A 16,623-nucleotide genomic window follows, 5' to 3' on the forward strand; every position below is an offset into this window, starting at 1 on the left:
TGCCTGTATATTCACATCATGTTCACCTTTCATAACAAAAATACAACTGAGAATAGTGTTTTTCACCAAACAACAGCAAAATAACCATTGTCATACTTTTATTACGAAAAAACTCAGGTGTAGAATTGGTACTACTGCCATTCTTACAGCTTTATATAACTGAATATGGGGGGGAGGTTAATTCTTATTTAACAAAAGAGATCATAAACACGTGTTAAGACTGTAGAGGAGAGCCAGGAAGTAAGAACTAAGAGGTTACAAACTGAGCAAGTTCATGTCCATGTGAGAAGCCAAAAGTCATGGTGCCAGGTTTGCTTTCTGCAGGAATCCATGGTGGAACAAAATATTACTAGCTTGGACACACACAGACCCACGTGCCAGGGAATGACAAAGCTGTGCCATGTTCCACTCTGCAGAAAGCACTGGCTTTTATGCTGACTTCCCTTTGGGACTTCTAGGAATCTGGTTCTTCCAGAAAGGCATATATTCCTTCATACATCCTCCTAAAATACTGTAAGACCAACTTGGATTTGGAGGGGAAAGGAGGAAGGGAGTACTTGACAATCTGGCCTGACTTTTTGTGTAATACAGAACATTCCATTTTCCTCTTCACTGAACACAATACCCTGCTCTTAACTTACGCATGTTTTCCCAAAAGGCACCCAAATTGTTACTCATCCTTGATGGCAGGGAAAATGTGCATCATTTCTAAGCTGAATGTGGTCATCTTCAGGATCCAGACACTGGCTCTTGTAAAGCCTTTCTCTTCTAGATTAAAGAACACTTCAGTAGCTGTTATTTGCTTTTTACTTAAGTGCAAAAGGCAAGGGAGGAGTTGAGACAGGAAGAAGGTTAAAATGTCTGCTCAGAGTCTACCTGGCTCACAGAATGAGTGTGGCTACATTAATGAAAGGAAGTGATGTAACTAGCAACATATCTGGCAGCTTGTAACACCATCAGAGAATGAGATCAAGCTTATTTGACTAAACTTGTATATGACAAGACTTGCACTTATCATATTCCTGTCATTTAATCTTTCATCACTTGATCATACATCATCTTCTCCCTGAAATTGTCAGACCAAACAGTCAAGAGTTACCTAAGACGTCCTGTTTTTCTCAGACAGTTCAGTCTTCTCAATGCTTTTATGAATTTAAATTTGAACAGCGTTGGATATCAAGTAACTTTCATTAATAATATATTTTTAAGGTACTTTTTCTGTGAATAATGAAAATAAGAAAATATATGCTCATACTAATACTAAATAAAGGTCAATAATTCATTGCAGGATGAACCCAGTTATAACTGTCAGCCATATGAGTCAGACGTCAGGACAGAAAGGAAGAGTTCAGAGTCTTCTCACAGCCCCAGCCCTGCTTCTCCAGCCCAGGACCCAACTCACGGGGGATATCCTACCAGCCAAGGAATTCACTGCGGCAAGAACAAATTTAAAGCATCTTTCAGTGCTGAGAAGTTCAGACGGTACAGCTACGAGGAGAGCACTGTAGGAAATTACGACAGGTTTCTCAGGAGCAGCAGAAACCCCTTCCACCCTTACAAGAGGCAGATCAGTGAAGATGTCTTCCAGGATGTACATCAAGTCCTCCCACCAGAAGGTTCGCCCTTCAAAAACTCTAGAAGCATCGATGGTTTTGAGGGTCTTCCAGGATCTACTGGTCCTGACGAGTCAGATTCATTTCCTACACACATTCCAAACATGTCCACAGAACAACCATGGTGTAACAGCCTCCAATACAGCACAACGGGTCAAGATCACAGTTCACAAGTGATGGTCAGTATTTTTTCTGATTTTTTTTCCTATTTTCAGTAACAAAAGTATACTTTTGGAATTATTTTCTTATTTCTTAATGTGACTACATGAATGTTTAGCCTCTTGTGAAGTTGAAGAGTAGAGCTCAGGATAGACCTGCATTTATCTGTTGAAGTTCTCTGCTTTATGGTCTCTCCCTACTGCAAAACAGTGCTCAGAAAGGTGCACAAGAACAAATTACTTTCCACTAGACACAATACATGAGTGCTAAATATCCAAGTTCTTCCTGACAAGTTTTATATCAGTAGTTGTCATTAACAAGTATTTTTGAGGAAAGAAAGTTCACAAAATAGTATTTTTCAAGCATGAAGACATATATCAGATTTATTACAACACCTCAGCTGACTTGCATTTTTCTCAATGGAAATAGAAAAGAAACTCTAAGACATCAGTGCTAAATAAAATTTAATATTAATATAGAATTTAGCACAATTAAATATAATTTAAATATGGTTTTGGTATGTGCAGTATAAAGGTACCTGGACTAATTCACAGACTGGATAGAGGCAGCTCCCTATTTAGGGCAGCACAGAGATCCCTGAAAAGCAACGGAAATTACCCTCCAGTATCTCCACAATCTATCTCTGCTGTGATCCAAGGTGCAGAGTGTATCTTCATAATCTAGAGCAGACAAAAACAATGACTACATCTGCCAGGAGAGGGCCCTAACCACTGACTATAAATTGCTGTGACAAAGAATTCAAGGGTTACCAAAAGAAAGGTTTGGTTTTCTTTTAAAAAAAGAAAAAAAAAATCGTAATTGGATTAAGACAATTTACCAGGGACTGGAGGGATGTTGTCAGGGTACATACTTGGGGATTGAAACCATTCAGGTTAAGGAGGAAATTGATCTAAATCTCTTACTTCCTGGATAAATACTCATCTGGGTCAAATGAGTTTAATGCAAAACCTATAAGCAGCTGATGAAAAAACTCCCATTTTCTTCCCAAATCCCTAGGCTGCAAGATGTAGAGAATGTAAAGCTAGTGCTGCAGAAGCCCTTTACTGAGTGCATGTGACTGCTCAGGAAAAGATTGGCTACTAGATCATGTCTCCACTGGTTCAGTAAACATGCAACTTCCAAGCTCTTAAATAGCTTACTTGCTGCCAGCAACTCACCATTTCTGAAAAACTTCATCTTATGGTCACCAAAAGAGCATGGACATTTATTAGTACTGGGTACAGCATTTGCTCGGTGCCAGGGTATCAAATCAAGTCTAATAGGCATCCCTACTACACTTATCTATAGGATAAAGATGGTCATTATGGCCTTGCTTTCAAACAGGGCAAACGTTACTTGCCTTGCTACTCACCCTGAGTTCCTTGAACTCAGCTTTACAACATCAGCTCTCAGAGGATGGCTCCTGGCCATCGATGCTAAGTGGGGGAAGGAACCTGAAGTCAGTCACTAGACACGTAGGTAAGGATGCAGATGGACACACCATTCCCCACATGGTTTATTACTGGCTAGAGCTCTCTCTAGCTCTCTGCTTAGCATGCAGTTCATCTGAATTCTCTTCTACAGCAGACAGTGTTACTGCACACACTGTATGGTGCCCTCACATTCTAACTAAAAGACAGCAACGTTTAACAACCAGGACCCTGAACCCCTAGAAAATGAGCCCTGTGTGGAATCCAGGCCAGGCAGCTGGACAAACCTGTGAGAAATTAAGATATCATCAACTTCTCTATGTTTATTTCCATACCATATTCTTACTATATTTCCTATATAATGATAAAATAGCCAAGTTTGATTCTTCTCTGCCACCTCTTTCCTGCACGTTATAGAACTCACCTTCTACCTAATGACAAAAGTCTAATGTCAGTCTGAGGTACTGACAGTCTGCAAAAATCAAGGAGCATGAAAAAGAGAGAGGTAGAGACACATGCACACTTAGGAGTGAAAGTTGGACTACACAGTTCGTGTAGGTAGGGGGGGAAAAGTGAGAGGCAAACATTTCTGAATTGATACTCTTCGCATGGAATTTGGGCTGGGATTTTAAAATAGCAATTATATAAATGCAGGAAACAACATTTCTCCTTGTGTCACTACTATAGAAAACAAATTCTACATAATACTTCCCATGGCAGAATCGAGTCCAAAAAGGCAGTATGTATACTTAAAGACAGATCAGAACATTAACAGTATTGTTCTATTTTAAATTGAGGTGTTTTCTCTAATAACTCTCTCCTTAAATATTTTCTAGCAGGATGCAGACATCAAGCTTAGGACATCCCCACTAGAAGGGCAGCCTGGTTTGTACTGCTACCAGCCTCAAGTGCAGCAGATGTATTGCCCCTCACACCCTTTCCACCAGGTCAGTATAATATGTAGAACAAAAGCCTCTGTATTTCTAGCACAACAATGGTACAGAACTTATAGGAATAACACAAAAAGGCAGATGAAACCATACCTGCTAAATTTGTGTTCGTGAGGCCATGTTTATATTCATATGTTTTGTTTAGGCCAATGACATCTTAAAAAAAACACATCTAAATGCATTTGAAAATTTTCACCATTACACTCAAGAAAATTGGCTCTGAAGCCAGATAAATCATCAGCATAACTTGGCATTTCACAGTCCCAGGGAGTTAACTCTGCTTTAACTTCAGAATAAAAAAAATAAATATAAGTGACTGTATACTTAAAATTCAGCTCAAACATAGAAAAACACTTTTAAAGCAAAATTGTAACAGCAAGATGATGCTCACTTTCCTTGCACACGTCTCTTTTGCAATCTTTTGACTGTTACATCATCCTCAGTAAAAGATTATTCAGCTGAAGTATAATTGTCAATAATGCTGATGAGGCCTGAGAATGTACTAAAAATTACTAAAAATGCACAGGAATAACTGGCACCTTGTTTTCTTGAGTGTGTTTAGATGTCATTTGAATACACGTCAGATGATTTTTTCAAAGCAGTGTACACACAGTATCTTTGTAAAATCATACAAATAGAACCTAATCTTACATGTGACCTTAGTACACCTTTACGGAGGTTGGTGCATGTGGTCTACTGAGCTTTGAAAATCTGGCATAGAGGGAGGGTGCATATCACAAAGTAGTTTTCATAACTGTAAAATCTTTAAGCAATTTCCCTTAGATATAAATGGCAGTGTGGTTCAATGCGTTGAAATTTTCCTCTTTTATGCTCAGTTATCTGCAATGAACAGAACTTTAATAAGCCAGACATTCAAGGAAATCAAAATATGCTTGAAAGACCCTATTTTAAAAAACAACCAACCCTCCCTCTCACTTACATAAAGGGAAATTAAGGCAACAAAGATTTTTCAGATATATGAGCAGAACACAAAAATACACATACAAAACCAGCACAACTACCAAAACTTCCAACCACTAGAACTGAATTAAACTCATAGGAAATTAATCTATATAAAATATTTGAACACTAAAACTCACACTTGGGTTACAACTTCTTCGATCCAGTGACTGAGTTATGAGGAAATTTAAGTAACTTCCTACAACAGATGCTGAATAAGCATAAAGATCAAGAATATGTTGGAATTTTATGATCATTGATAAAATTAAATCATCCATCACAAGTGACTTTTTAGGAATTTAATTTGTTAGAGTTTTGTAAAACAAGACCAAGGAAGAATGAAAACATTCCATACCTTGGTAGTGGATTTTCATATTTTTGTCTAGTTCTTATACTTCTTCCTTTAAGTTTCAGTAGACAGCTGTGATGTCTCATTATTACACTGTGTAACACCTTAGATATAGAGAGGGAAACCATAGGGACCAACTGTCAACCACCTGGAGAGCTTCAGGGACTTCTACACCTTTCTGAATTTCTAGTTCTCTTCCTGCTCTCTCAGCCCTCACCAGCCCCTGACCACTAACTGCACTTTGTACTTCAGTCATCTTAGTAACCAGGGACACAGAGGTTCTACTCCAGCTAGGTGTTGCACAAGGACAGACCACTTTGCCTAGGGTGCTCAGGTTCAAGTAGTTCCAATATCAAGGGCTTTTTGTATCCAAAAGGCCAGCCTTCTAAAGCCCAAGAAGTGTAGAGATGCCAAATAGATGTGAGAAGGCACCAACAACAGAGGAGGCAGTTCTACACAGTGTCAGGAAATAGGGAATAATCTCACTCCTGGCTTTTTCTTTTACCTATCACTCTGGCATTCCACTAGCCCGAATTTACTAAAGCTTTTTTCCACCCCCTGTAATGTGGCAAGAAGGTAACTATGTTTTAAGTTCTTATCAACACCATCATAATTAATTTACTTGTTTTTTCTTGTTAGCCTAAACCTCAATAGAAGTGATAAAAGGTAATAATAAAATTAAAAGATAATAAAAAGAAAGGTGATATTTCAGTACCACCTTAATTTACAAATTCATTGATTTTATCATTGTTTTAAAAGAAAAGGGTCCCAGATGAATGATTAACATACCACAAAATCTCTGCTCCAAATACAGACTAGTTCTCCTCTGGGACTGTAGTACAGACGTTGTGTACATCTCACACACAGTATTAACTGTCAGTTTTGTGTGTTGCTTTAGCAGAAATTCCAGTTAGCTTGTTAATTCATTTGAATATTTTTAAATTTCTTTATTCATTCTGAGGCAGGCACCCTTCCCCTGTCAGTGTTGGTTTGATACCAGTACTATTACTATACATTGGCATTAACCACGTTCAAAAACAACTACAAAATTAAAGCTGAAATAAACCTCCTGCAAGCTGCTAGGCAAGATCCAACAAGCCCTAAGAGGAAAGTCTTCCATCCACCTGCAGGCTGGCAACATGACAGACCTCTACATGCAGCAGGTTTCTGTCAGACCTTTCAATATTTGTGCCTCTTAATGCTACTATAGTAAAAGTATGGCAACACATTTTACTACAAAGAGGAAAAAAACAATAGGTGTAGGCACCCAAAGTCATAACAGGTAGAATTGCTGTCCATTTGCCATAATCAGATACTGGGAAATGAAAGAACATGGGATACAAGACAGGAGAAGTGGAACAACATCTTTTGCATGAAGCAGCTCCAGTATTAAAACCTTGTGTTTCAAATTTGAATGGAGCAGTGCAATTTAAATCACTGGGAGTTTACATTGGAGAGAACGGGCCCTTTATCCTGAATTGAAGGGTGTTCAAACTACACCTCACTTTTCATTAGAGGGATGAGAGAGATCAACTCCTTCGTTAATTTTGTCCAAATGATAAAATGGCCTCACCTTCTCCTTTGCTGGACACAACACAAATGATGACTCACAAGAAAAATTACATCTTATTGACCTGAAAGAGCTAGCAGACACCTAGTGAAGTCACCTACCCACCCACCATAAAACACGGACACCTTTCATGCCAGTCGTGCGACTGTAAAACCAGCTCAAGCCTGTCATACCAGACCATTCCTCAGCCTCTGTTCCCTCAAAAAGGAGTAATGAAACCAATAAACCAGAAATCATCTTTAAAACACCCAGTTCTTGCCTTTGGTGATGACATCACAACCAGTCTCATCTTAGTATTTTTTCTTTTCAAAGAGGCGCTAAAACAAATAAAATCAAAATTATTGTATGAATTGCCCAGTTTTGTACTCTGGTGAAAAATCTATGCACAGCACAACAAAGCAGGCAGCAGAGAGCCAAAAGGAATTAGTTCATGGCTGCTCTGGGAACTGGAGTTTTGCACAGTATTTAGCTCAAGGAGGCAGGATATGATTAATTATGTACATCTCGTTTCTTTCACCCTGCTTACTGTAGCAAACAGTATGTGTCTTTTAGTGCATTCACCATGTTTTTCCAGATTCCATTTCAGACAGTTCAGTGTTGGAAAGATAAAAGCAAACAGGCAAAACTCAAGCAACAACAATAGAATTACTGAGAAACTGAAATAAATTATTCAGAATCCAGAGTAAATAAATAGAATATGAACATTTTGCAAGCATATGATAACCTCTACCAGGCATTTTTAAGGGGACAAAAACCAAGAGCAAAAGAAGCTGTTAGTTCAAAACCAGGAATGACAGTAAGAAACTGAAAAGATGCATAAACTAATTACCAAGGAAATTTTCCCAACAAGTCTTAAAAGCTACATTATAATCTTTCTAAGGAACCATAAAATCCTCATGACACAGGACTTCTAGAGCTAACAACTAGAACAGGGCTCAGCAACCTTTGAGTACTATGGAAGGCACGCAGGCAGTTTTTTTAATAGCATATGACATGACTCCTAATTTTGGCCATACCCTAGCCCTGGCATCTGGAAAGATTCATCTTTAAGAGGCAGAAATTCCTCTCACAGTCAGCTCTGAGTTCAGTGGGAGCCTTTACCTCATGAAGAGCCAACTGATGGTATCTTACCTTAGCAAGGCAGCGTTTCTTTGTTCTTGAAAGTTGCTTGCCAGCAGGTTTAAACTGTAATTTAGAAAAGAAAAATGTGACCAACTGCTCTGTTAAAAAAAAAAAAAAAAAAGTAAACTTACAGAAACTCTGATGCAATCAAGGCTATCTGTATGTATTATCTCCCCTCTTTCACCTATTTTTTTGCACTGGCATATTTCTGTCGTGACCACATGATAGAGCAGCCATTTCTTCAGTGTGTCGTGAGGGCTGGGCAGGCTCACAGGTCTCCTGAACAGGTAGCCTGAAGATTTCAGTCTCAGGTAGCATTCTGCTGCTTGTCCCCAGGGGTGGGGTGAGGGCAGCATAAATGCTATTCGATTTTAGGTGTTCCAGCTATTTTTTTTTGGGTTTCTCATATAGAAAATGGATAAAAAGAAGCTCCTTGAGATGGTGGTTAGCAGCACTTAAACTCCTGGTCTCTTGGAGAAGCCTGTTCCTTGTCATTGACTATGAGGGCACTTCCACAGAGTAGCCTTACAGCTTCAGCACATCAGGCACTATGAAAGTCCATGTATGAGAAACGTCTCATCTGCCACTCTAATTTATTCTATACTATATTCACTTTAATATATGTTCTGATGTCATTTGTCCACTAAAGCTTTCATTGTTGTTGGTTGTTTTTTTACTGCCTTGCCTGATAACAGCATATTGAACAGATACATTGGGGTGCTCTTGGGATCAGATTTTATACATGTTGCATTTTTGTCTTGTTGTATTCCTCTCCACCCAAACACCAAAATACACCACATAAAACTAAGCAATGCCCAGTCAAAACTTCCCTGATTCTGCCTCTATCTTTAGTGGCTTTACTTAATAGCCTCATTTTTCTATGGTGCACATTGTTTGAAGCACTTTATTCTGTTTTGGGTTTTGTTAATTATATAAATAAAATTACACCATTAATTTACTTGTCTGCATAGTGCAATGTTCAGAGAAGGCTGCATAGGCTAAGATGCTTCAGCTGCAAAAGAGATGGCTGAAGCGAGGTATGATTTAGGTCTGTAAAATGATGAATTACCTGGAGACACTCAATAGGGTACAGCTACTCCCATTTTTCACAAGAACTGAGTAGCATAGCAGGCAATAATAAAAAGAATACTTTTTTTTACACACTTCAATTTGGACCATGCAGCAACAGGATGTGGTAACAGCCTACACAAGTGAGTTCCTCCTCATACATGCCCTGTTTCTTCTGCTTCTTCAGCATTATCTAGTAATACTAATGCTTTCCAACACCATGCTAAAAAGACCTTAGGCCTGACTTGGTGTTTAACAGCTGTTAAATGTAGACAGAGGACAATATCCTCAGAACTAAGTAGTTTAATACTGTATTAAGGAAGAAATATTTTTGAGAGCTTGTCACTAAGCCAAGTAACATCTCTTTTATTGTATCATCAGTATCCCTCAGGAGGCAGCTATCCTGTGACTTATATTTCTTCTTCACACTACCCTTACCAAAGAATTGCTCCTCAAAGCAGTCAAGAGTCCCAGCAGCCTCTATTTCCCAAACCCATCTACTCCTACAGGTAATAAAATATTTTTTCAAGTCCTAATGTTACAGGAAATACACTGTTTACCCACAGCCTATTTCAAGCATAATTTGCAATAACGTGCTTACTTTTATTTGTCTTGTTCCCAGTGTGCTCTGTCCTGTCTGTATGAATCATAAGATGTTCCAGACTCTGGGGTCAAAGCAGAGGGAAATGAAATGTTGTAAAGCATGTGAACTGTCTTGACCACCCCCACAAAAGCTAGGTGTTTCTCTAGTAAAATATCTTAGGTGTTGCAAATTTCATCAGCACAAGATTAATCAGACTTTGTTGTCTTTTCCAGGACCTGTATTAAAACAAGGTTTTTTTTCTGCAGTTACTAGGGCAAGGAAATGCCTAAAAAACATATCAGATATGCCAGTCACCACACAGGTTTATCCCCCAAATAACAGCCTAACAAAGTAGATCAAACAACTAAATTTTAATTATATTTTCTGTCACACTAGCAGGATTTGAAGGCTATGGTCTTGATTCCATTTTCTATTCCTTTACTTTAAACTCAGGTTGGACCTTCTATATGTGCTTAGAGAGTTACCCTCTACAAGTAAAGCAGTGTAAAGAGATTATATACAACTGAGTGAAACTTAAAAGCATCATTGGTACTCATGCCATGACAGTGAAAGCCACAGTAATTACACTCACTGTGGAAAAGGCTCATCTTGTCTGCTTCTGTGGAGCCAAACAAAACAAGCTCAAGTATTTTTCTTTCTCTCCCTAAAGCATCCTGATCTTCATGGCACTCAAAAACAGCAAGACAGGGAGTCTGCCGGTCAGCGAGATTTACAACTTCATGACAGAACACTTCCCTTACTTTAAGGTGAGTTCCACAGGGAGTGGGGAAATTTCACTCTGAGCTTACCCAGCAGCAGAGGGAATAAAGGAAAGGATTTGGTCTCTGAAAAGGGATAATTTCTTAGTAGGTTAACAGCAAATCAGTTACACACAATATACTTTCATGATCACAAAGTACCCAGCATTTTAGGCGCAGGCAGAAACGTGGACATGATACGTGGTAATGTTTAACACAAAAGGAACTGTTCCAGGTTTGAGTTTGTGCAGATGACAGTGTCTATTCCTCACTAACAACCCATAAAAAGGGTATTTTTAAAAACATCCATTCCTTCCTCTCAGATCTCCAATACAGGCAGATCTGGTCTTGTGGCTTCCTTTGCCACCAATAGCACCTCCAGACTCATGTGGAAACAGAAGTTCAAGGTTATCAAGCTCTGTTCTGGAGCCAGGATATCCGTCCTAGGCAACTTTGTCACTTGCATGCACTGTACAAAGAAAGGTGTAATATGTGATAAATGGTACTAAGCTCATAATTAGACAGTAATGGTGGAGGTAAGGGTGTATGGTTTGCAGCAGATACTATTGAAATTTAAATCCATGCTATGAGAGAATGGCTTCTTGCACCTGGAATGCAAGTGCAAATAGATTAGTCAGCACACAATCCAAAAGCAGGATTACAGTTAAGATTTTTAAAAGAGCTGTAATAGACTCATCGACAGCTGCTCACCACAGAGCTTTATTACTGCAAATTCTTAAAAAATATCTCATTAAAAGTCCAGATCAGGTGACGTTTAGCAAAGCCCAAGAATGAAAACGAAGCAACATAAGTCTGTCCTGTTTCCTATTGCAAACAAACATGCAGCAATTAAAACAAATTTAAGGCAGCTACAGAAAGGCTATTCAAACATTTGTATTAATAACAGTAAGAATTTCTAAAAGTAAACGTTTTGATAGAATTTTGCAACGTTTTTGAACACTAATGGTAAATAATGCCCATAAAAAAAAATTAAAATGAATATGTATGTAATACGAGAAACAGAATAGACATTATCATGAAGGAAGAAATGTTAGGTTTCATTGCACTTTGGTATTCCCAGATTCCCTCCCAAAGGAATCATTAGCTACTACTCTATTACTTGTTACAAGCAAGAAAAGACAGGGGGGAAAAAAAAAAAAAAAACAAACATCCACAAAGCAACCTGCCATCACAACACAAGAATTGAGTCCTCACAACTTGACTGGTCATAATCCACTGGAACAAATCTGAAGCACTCTAACCTTAAGTCACAGGGACACAATCAAATTTTAGGCTAAGCACACATGAAATTAAGTAATGATAGTAATCTGAACAGGGAAAGAAAGAAGGGTAGAATGGTGCAGGACAAGAATATATTAGCTGTATTTCTTTTCTCATTTTTAAAAGAAGAATAAATATCATATTTGTATTTTGTCCCTAACAGAATATTAACTCTATTTTTCACACATTTACCACTAGTGGCGAGAAATCTTAACAAACCAAAGGAAGATAGTGTGAAGATTGTGAAAAAAGTCCTTTCAACATTTTGACATTAATATTTTGCAGAACTAAATTTCTTAACCTAGTACACAAACCATGGGATCTACACCAAAGTAATACATTCTTACCTGATTACTGCTTTCTGGCAAAATAGTAAGAGATTCAAGCAGAGAGGTGTCAGTATTAGAGGTTTTACAGACAGGTCCACGTTTATTCATTAGACCAAATTAAAATTAATTTTCTTTTGTCTTACCACACAACCGATTATAAAATTAATCAGCAGCTTGCAAATAAAATGCTGCTGCTGCTGCCAACGTGCCCAGAATTCCGCAGACACAAGACTGACTCTGCCAGGTACCACTTGCTGGTCCTGAAGTTACAGTTACTCTGACACAGCAGAAACATCAGGGAGTTTATACATCCTTTCCTCCACTCTGTATTGTGTGTAGATGTTGTGTATGGTACATGTTGTGATATTATGTGTACCAGTAGGTGTTCATATGTCCGTGTACCCACACAGGTGTGTGTGTGCACATATTCCCATCTGTACAGGAGGTGTATTTCAACCACAGATTTAAATAACTGGCTTATACCTCATCTAAACTTTTCCCTTCCTACTTATCAAAACTCACCTGTTTCACAGGGAGTGGGTTTTGGTGGTTGGTGTGGGTTTTTTTGGTTTGGGTTGGGTTTTTTGCAGATTCTCATTTCTTTTTCTTAATCCCTTTAAACATTTCTGATAATGAGGTTACTGCTATCATATGCATTATAGGAAAATCATAGTGCAGGGGGTACTACTGGAACTTTCATTACTTTATGATGACTTTATTTTTGCTTTTTATTTACCAACACGGTTAAATGATTGAATAGTTCCATCCCAAATATCCTTAAAATAACTACAGGAGAAGAAGCAAGCAAATATGTTTATGTGCACTAGGTACTGTCCACCTCTTGTTTTACAGCAGCCCACAAAATTATCAATATATGGCAAAAGCCAATATCCTCTATCCTCCCTTTTTTGGAGAGTCTTCTGCAAGATAAAATAATATAAAAATCAGCAAAGGACATTTTGTTGTTGCTACCAGAATTCACTAAACAGCAGGATACAACAGGGGGAGGGGAAGCAATTTAAGTTGGAGAGTACAAGTGTACACAGAGTCTTGCTGGGAGACATGAGATGATACAAGCCTAGTCAAATTAACTTGTATTCGCTGCCACAGCAAATTTAGTTTCTATGATGCAACAATCTCATTTCTAGTTGAAACAGAGCAATCCAACTCCTACGTCCTAAAAAAAAACATCTACGCAGCTAAAGTTGAATTACTCTTTGATGTACCTCTCCCTTCTCTTGAGACCTAGATTTAAAGAGAAAGGGTTTTGCAAGATCACTGAACTCTTTAAACTTCAAGAGGCGGTCAGGATCAATGGGTCTGTACAATAATATTTTTTGCTTGTCATCCTTTTTTTGTCTTTGTAGTGATTAGTGAGTCTAACAGAAAGCTTTAATTTTGTTAATTGGAGTTATTACCAGTGGTCCAAGAGGTTAGAAAGGTCTTTGGTCTGATGGAACTTACAGCACTGAGTATTCCTTTCCAGTGTCCAACTGTACACAGCTTCATCCACACTACACTGGTTGCAGCAATGGCAGAAATGAGCCAGTGAGGAGATTCCAACAATACAAGAGCAACTTCAGTAGCCAAAGCACAGTTCATCAACAGATAATCAAATGTTAACTTAAACTGGTGACAGAGCTGTAACACAAACACATGGCCAGAGCCTTCCTTCAGGGCCTCCCTAGGTAAATGACTCCTTTTTGCTGCTCAGCAATACCAAGTTTAATGCAAGAACCTGTTCAACTGTTGGCAGCAGTCTCCAGAATAAATCCATGTAGTTTTTGCCCTTACGTTTCCAAAACTGTCTCATAGTTTACACCCCCACACATTCAGAAAACCTCTGAGAAACACATGCCACTCCCATCTTCTCTGGTGCTTTGCAGAAACACCAATTATCCTGTCTAGATACAGAGGTGTATGTAGCCTCATGTGCAGGGCAAGAAACATGAATATTCTTTCAGGTCAGCTTATTCAGTAGCTAAGCACAGCTCTTACCTAGGAGGAACAGTTTTACTTGCTTTTGGAACTGCCAGAAAGCAACTTGAGTATGACCTGCAAGGGGAAAAAAAAAACCTGACTCATCATTCTGGTTTTTTTTTGTTGTTTGTTTTTTTGGTTGGATGGTTGGAGGTTTTTTTCTTTTAAAAAGAAATGCATGTTGTCTCACCTATGGGACTGCCTAACAGAATAGGGAAATGCTGACATCAGGTGGGCCAGAAGGGTAGAAACTGTGCTGCTATAAAGGGAAAACAGTTCCTTTTTTTTTTTTTTTTAGTAAATAACATGTATTTAACTTGCACAACTTTTTTTTTTTTTTTTTTAATGAAGAAAGCAAGTATTAAGTTGGACTCTCAAATTCTTCAGTAAGGCTTTTAACACCTTAACCCACAAGAAAGTCCTTCACAAGCTGAGAAAGAACAGATTTTACATTACTGAAAATGTAGAATTTTCAGTATGATATGAATGGCATATCATGTGAAAGCAAAACTGGACACAAGTCCATTTATAAAAGGTAGTCTTAGAGGAAAACTGTTACACTACACAGCAATTAAGGGAACTATCAAAAAGCTGGCTTCCTATAAGAGAAGGGTCCCTATTAATAAACCATAGGAATGGAGAAGAAACAATGTGCATAAAAGGGAAATTTTTGTTTTTAGACTCTTTAAAAAGACTTTGGATAATCATATTTATTTCTTGTGCACACTGTTCAATAATTCTCTGTGGTAGATATAAACAATTATGATGACAAATGCTTTGCATCCATGAATACGAATCAATAGTGGCACATAGACAACTTCACCCACATTTCAGAGAGTTGTTTATTTTCATTCTTATGACACACAGATGAGGATTTTTTGGAAACAATGAAAAAGCATCCAAATTTGATTAAAAAATAAAAATAAAAAAGGCCTCAGATACATTAATACTGAAAGTCCTTCTTTGTAATCCGATGAGCTCTAAAGTCTCTCTCTCCAGATCTCTTATCTCTGCAAATGCAGAGCTTTGGGAAGCAATATCATTTGACTGACACTGGTGAAGCCACAATTTCATTTTTTTAACTGTGCTTACCATGACAGGGGAAGTCCAGCTGGACTAACAGTTGCATACAGTGCAATGAAGTTGGGTTTCTCAGGTTGATTTCCACCATTAGGTGGCAAGTCATTTTTCCCACTCCTTTCTTATTTTTTTGGAAATTGTATTGCAGTGGCAACGAGCTAAGACAGTTCTACTCAGATATGCAACAAACAGCATTGTACAGTGCCTGCCAACAGAAACACAAGGAAGTGACACATCAGGAATTTACTACAGGAATCTCCTGATATGAACACACATAGTAATTTACAAAGATGTAATGTGATGGGCAATGTCTTCTGGCTGCATGACTAAGCAAGCAGAAATTAGTGAAATCAAATAAAGAAATACCAGAAAAACTTACCTGTGCTAAAAGGATGCAGCACCATTTCAAGATCAGTATTTCAGACTAGCAAGCAGATAGGCCTTTTCCATCAGAATCTGAACATGACTGTTTTGCCAAGTATTTCCTTCTTCATCCCTTACAGCAATATTCATTTGCAAAGTTCTTCTACAAGAAAAAAAAAAAAAAAAAAAGAAAGATTATAAAAGTTAAATTGTATAAACAGAGGGAAAATGTGGGGGAGTTTCCACTAGGTTTTCTTTTCTTTCTGTTCTTGCAGTTGAATGCAAAACTGTCCCCAGGGAGAAGAAGGAATTTTGTTTCCTTCACTGATCAGAAACCACGTAAATAAAAAGAGAAGAATAATTTTAATGAAGCTTACATGTACTGTTCAGGTTAAGGAATTCTTGTGATTTGCAAATTCAATCTTAAAAACCCAGCAGCCCCTCTTGAAGTTTACTGCTTGGAAGATATGTTACTTTTTTATCTTATTTATCTTTTCCCACACAACACGACTGTAACATTTTTGTGGCTTCCTTCTAATGTACAGGTTTCATATTCTAGAAAGTATAATCTAAACAGCATCTCTTATAATCTCACTAGTCAAAACAGAGAAATATGTTTGTAATTTTTTTTTCCTTGAAGTTCCATTCTTTTGATTGGCTTTGTTTTTCCAGACAGCTCCAGATGGCTGGAAGAATTCTGTACGCCACAACTTATCTTTGAACAAATGCTTTGAGAAAGTGGAGAACAAGTCAGGCAATTCTTCTCGGAAAGGCTGTTTGTGGGCTCTGAATCCAGCCAAAATTGATAAGATGCAGGAGGAGCTTCAGAAATGGAAGAGGAAAGATCCAGTTGCTGTAAGGAAGAGTATGGCGAAGCCAGGTCAGTAAATGTTGGTGTATTAGGTCTTAAACAGTGCTCCCTGGAACTTTTCTTTGCAGTAGGCACCAAGCTGTATCAGAGAACTTATGCATGATTTAGGAAAGTGTTTAAGAATTTTTCCTGTTTAAGTGGTTGGCAAAATAAGGGG

General features: G+C 38.1%; 1 protein-coding gene across 1 annotated transcript in view; it reads left to right on the forward strand.

Moving 5' to 3' along the window:
• FOXN1 (forkhead box N1) overlaps positions 1–16,623 on the forward strand; it is a 25,146-nt gene that overhangs the window by 5,454 nt on the left and 3,069 nt on the right. The window contains exons 2-6 of the mRNA XM_008950031.1: positions 1,289–1,792; positions 4,039–4,149; positions 9,603–9,730; positions 10,475–10,571; positions 16,268–16,475. Of these exons, the coding sequence (XP_008948279.1) occupies positions 1,289–1,792; positions 4,039–4,149; positions 9,603–9,730; positions 10,475–10,571; positions 16,268–16,475 (1,048 nt within the window). The remainder of the gene's footprint in view (positions 1–1,288; positions 1,793–4,038; positions 4,150–9,602; positions 9,731–10,474; positions 10,572–16,267; positions 16,476–16,623) is intronic.

Source organism: Merops nubicus, unplaced genomic scaffold (genome assembly GCF_000691845.1).
Source record: "Merops nubicus isolate BGI_N331 unplaced genomic scaffold, ASM69184v1 scaffold25971, whole genome shotgun sequence".
Lineage (NCBI taxonomy): Eukaryota > Metazoa > Chordata > Aves > Coraciiformes > Meropidae > Merops > Merops nubicus.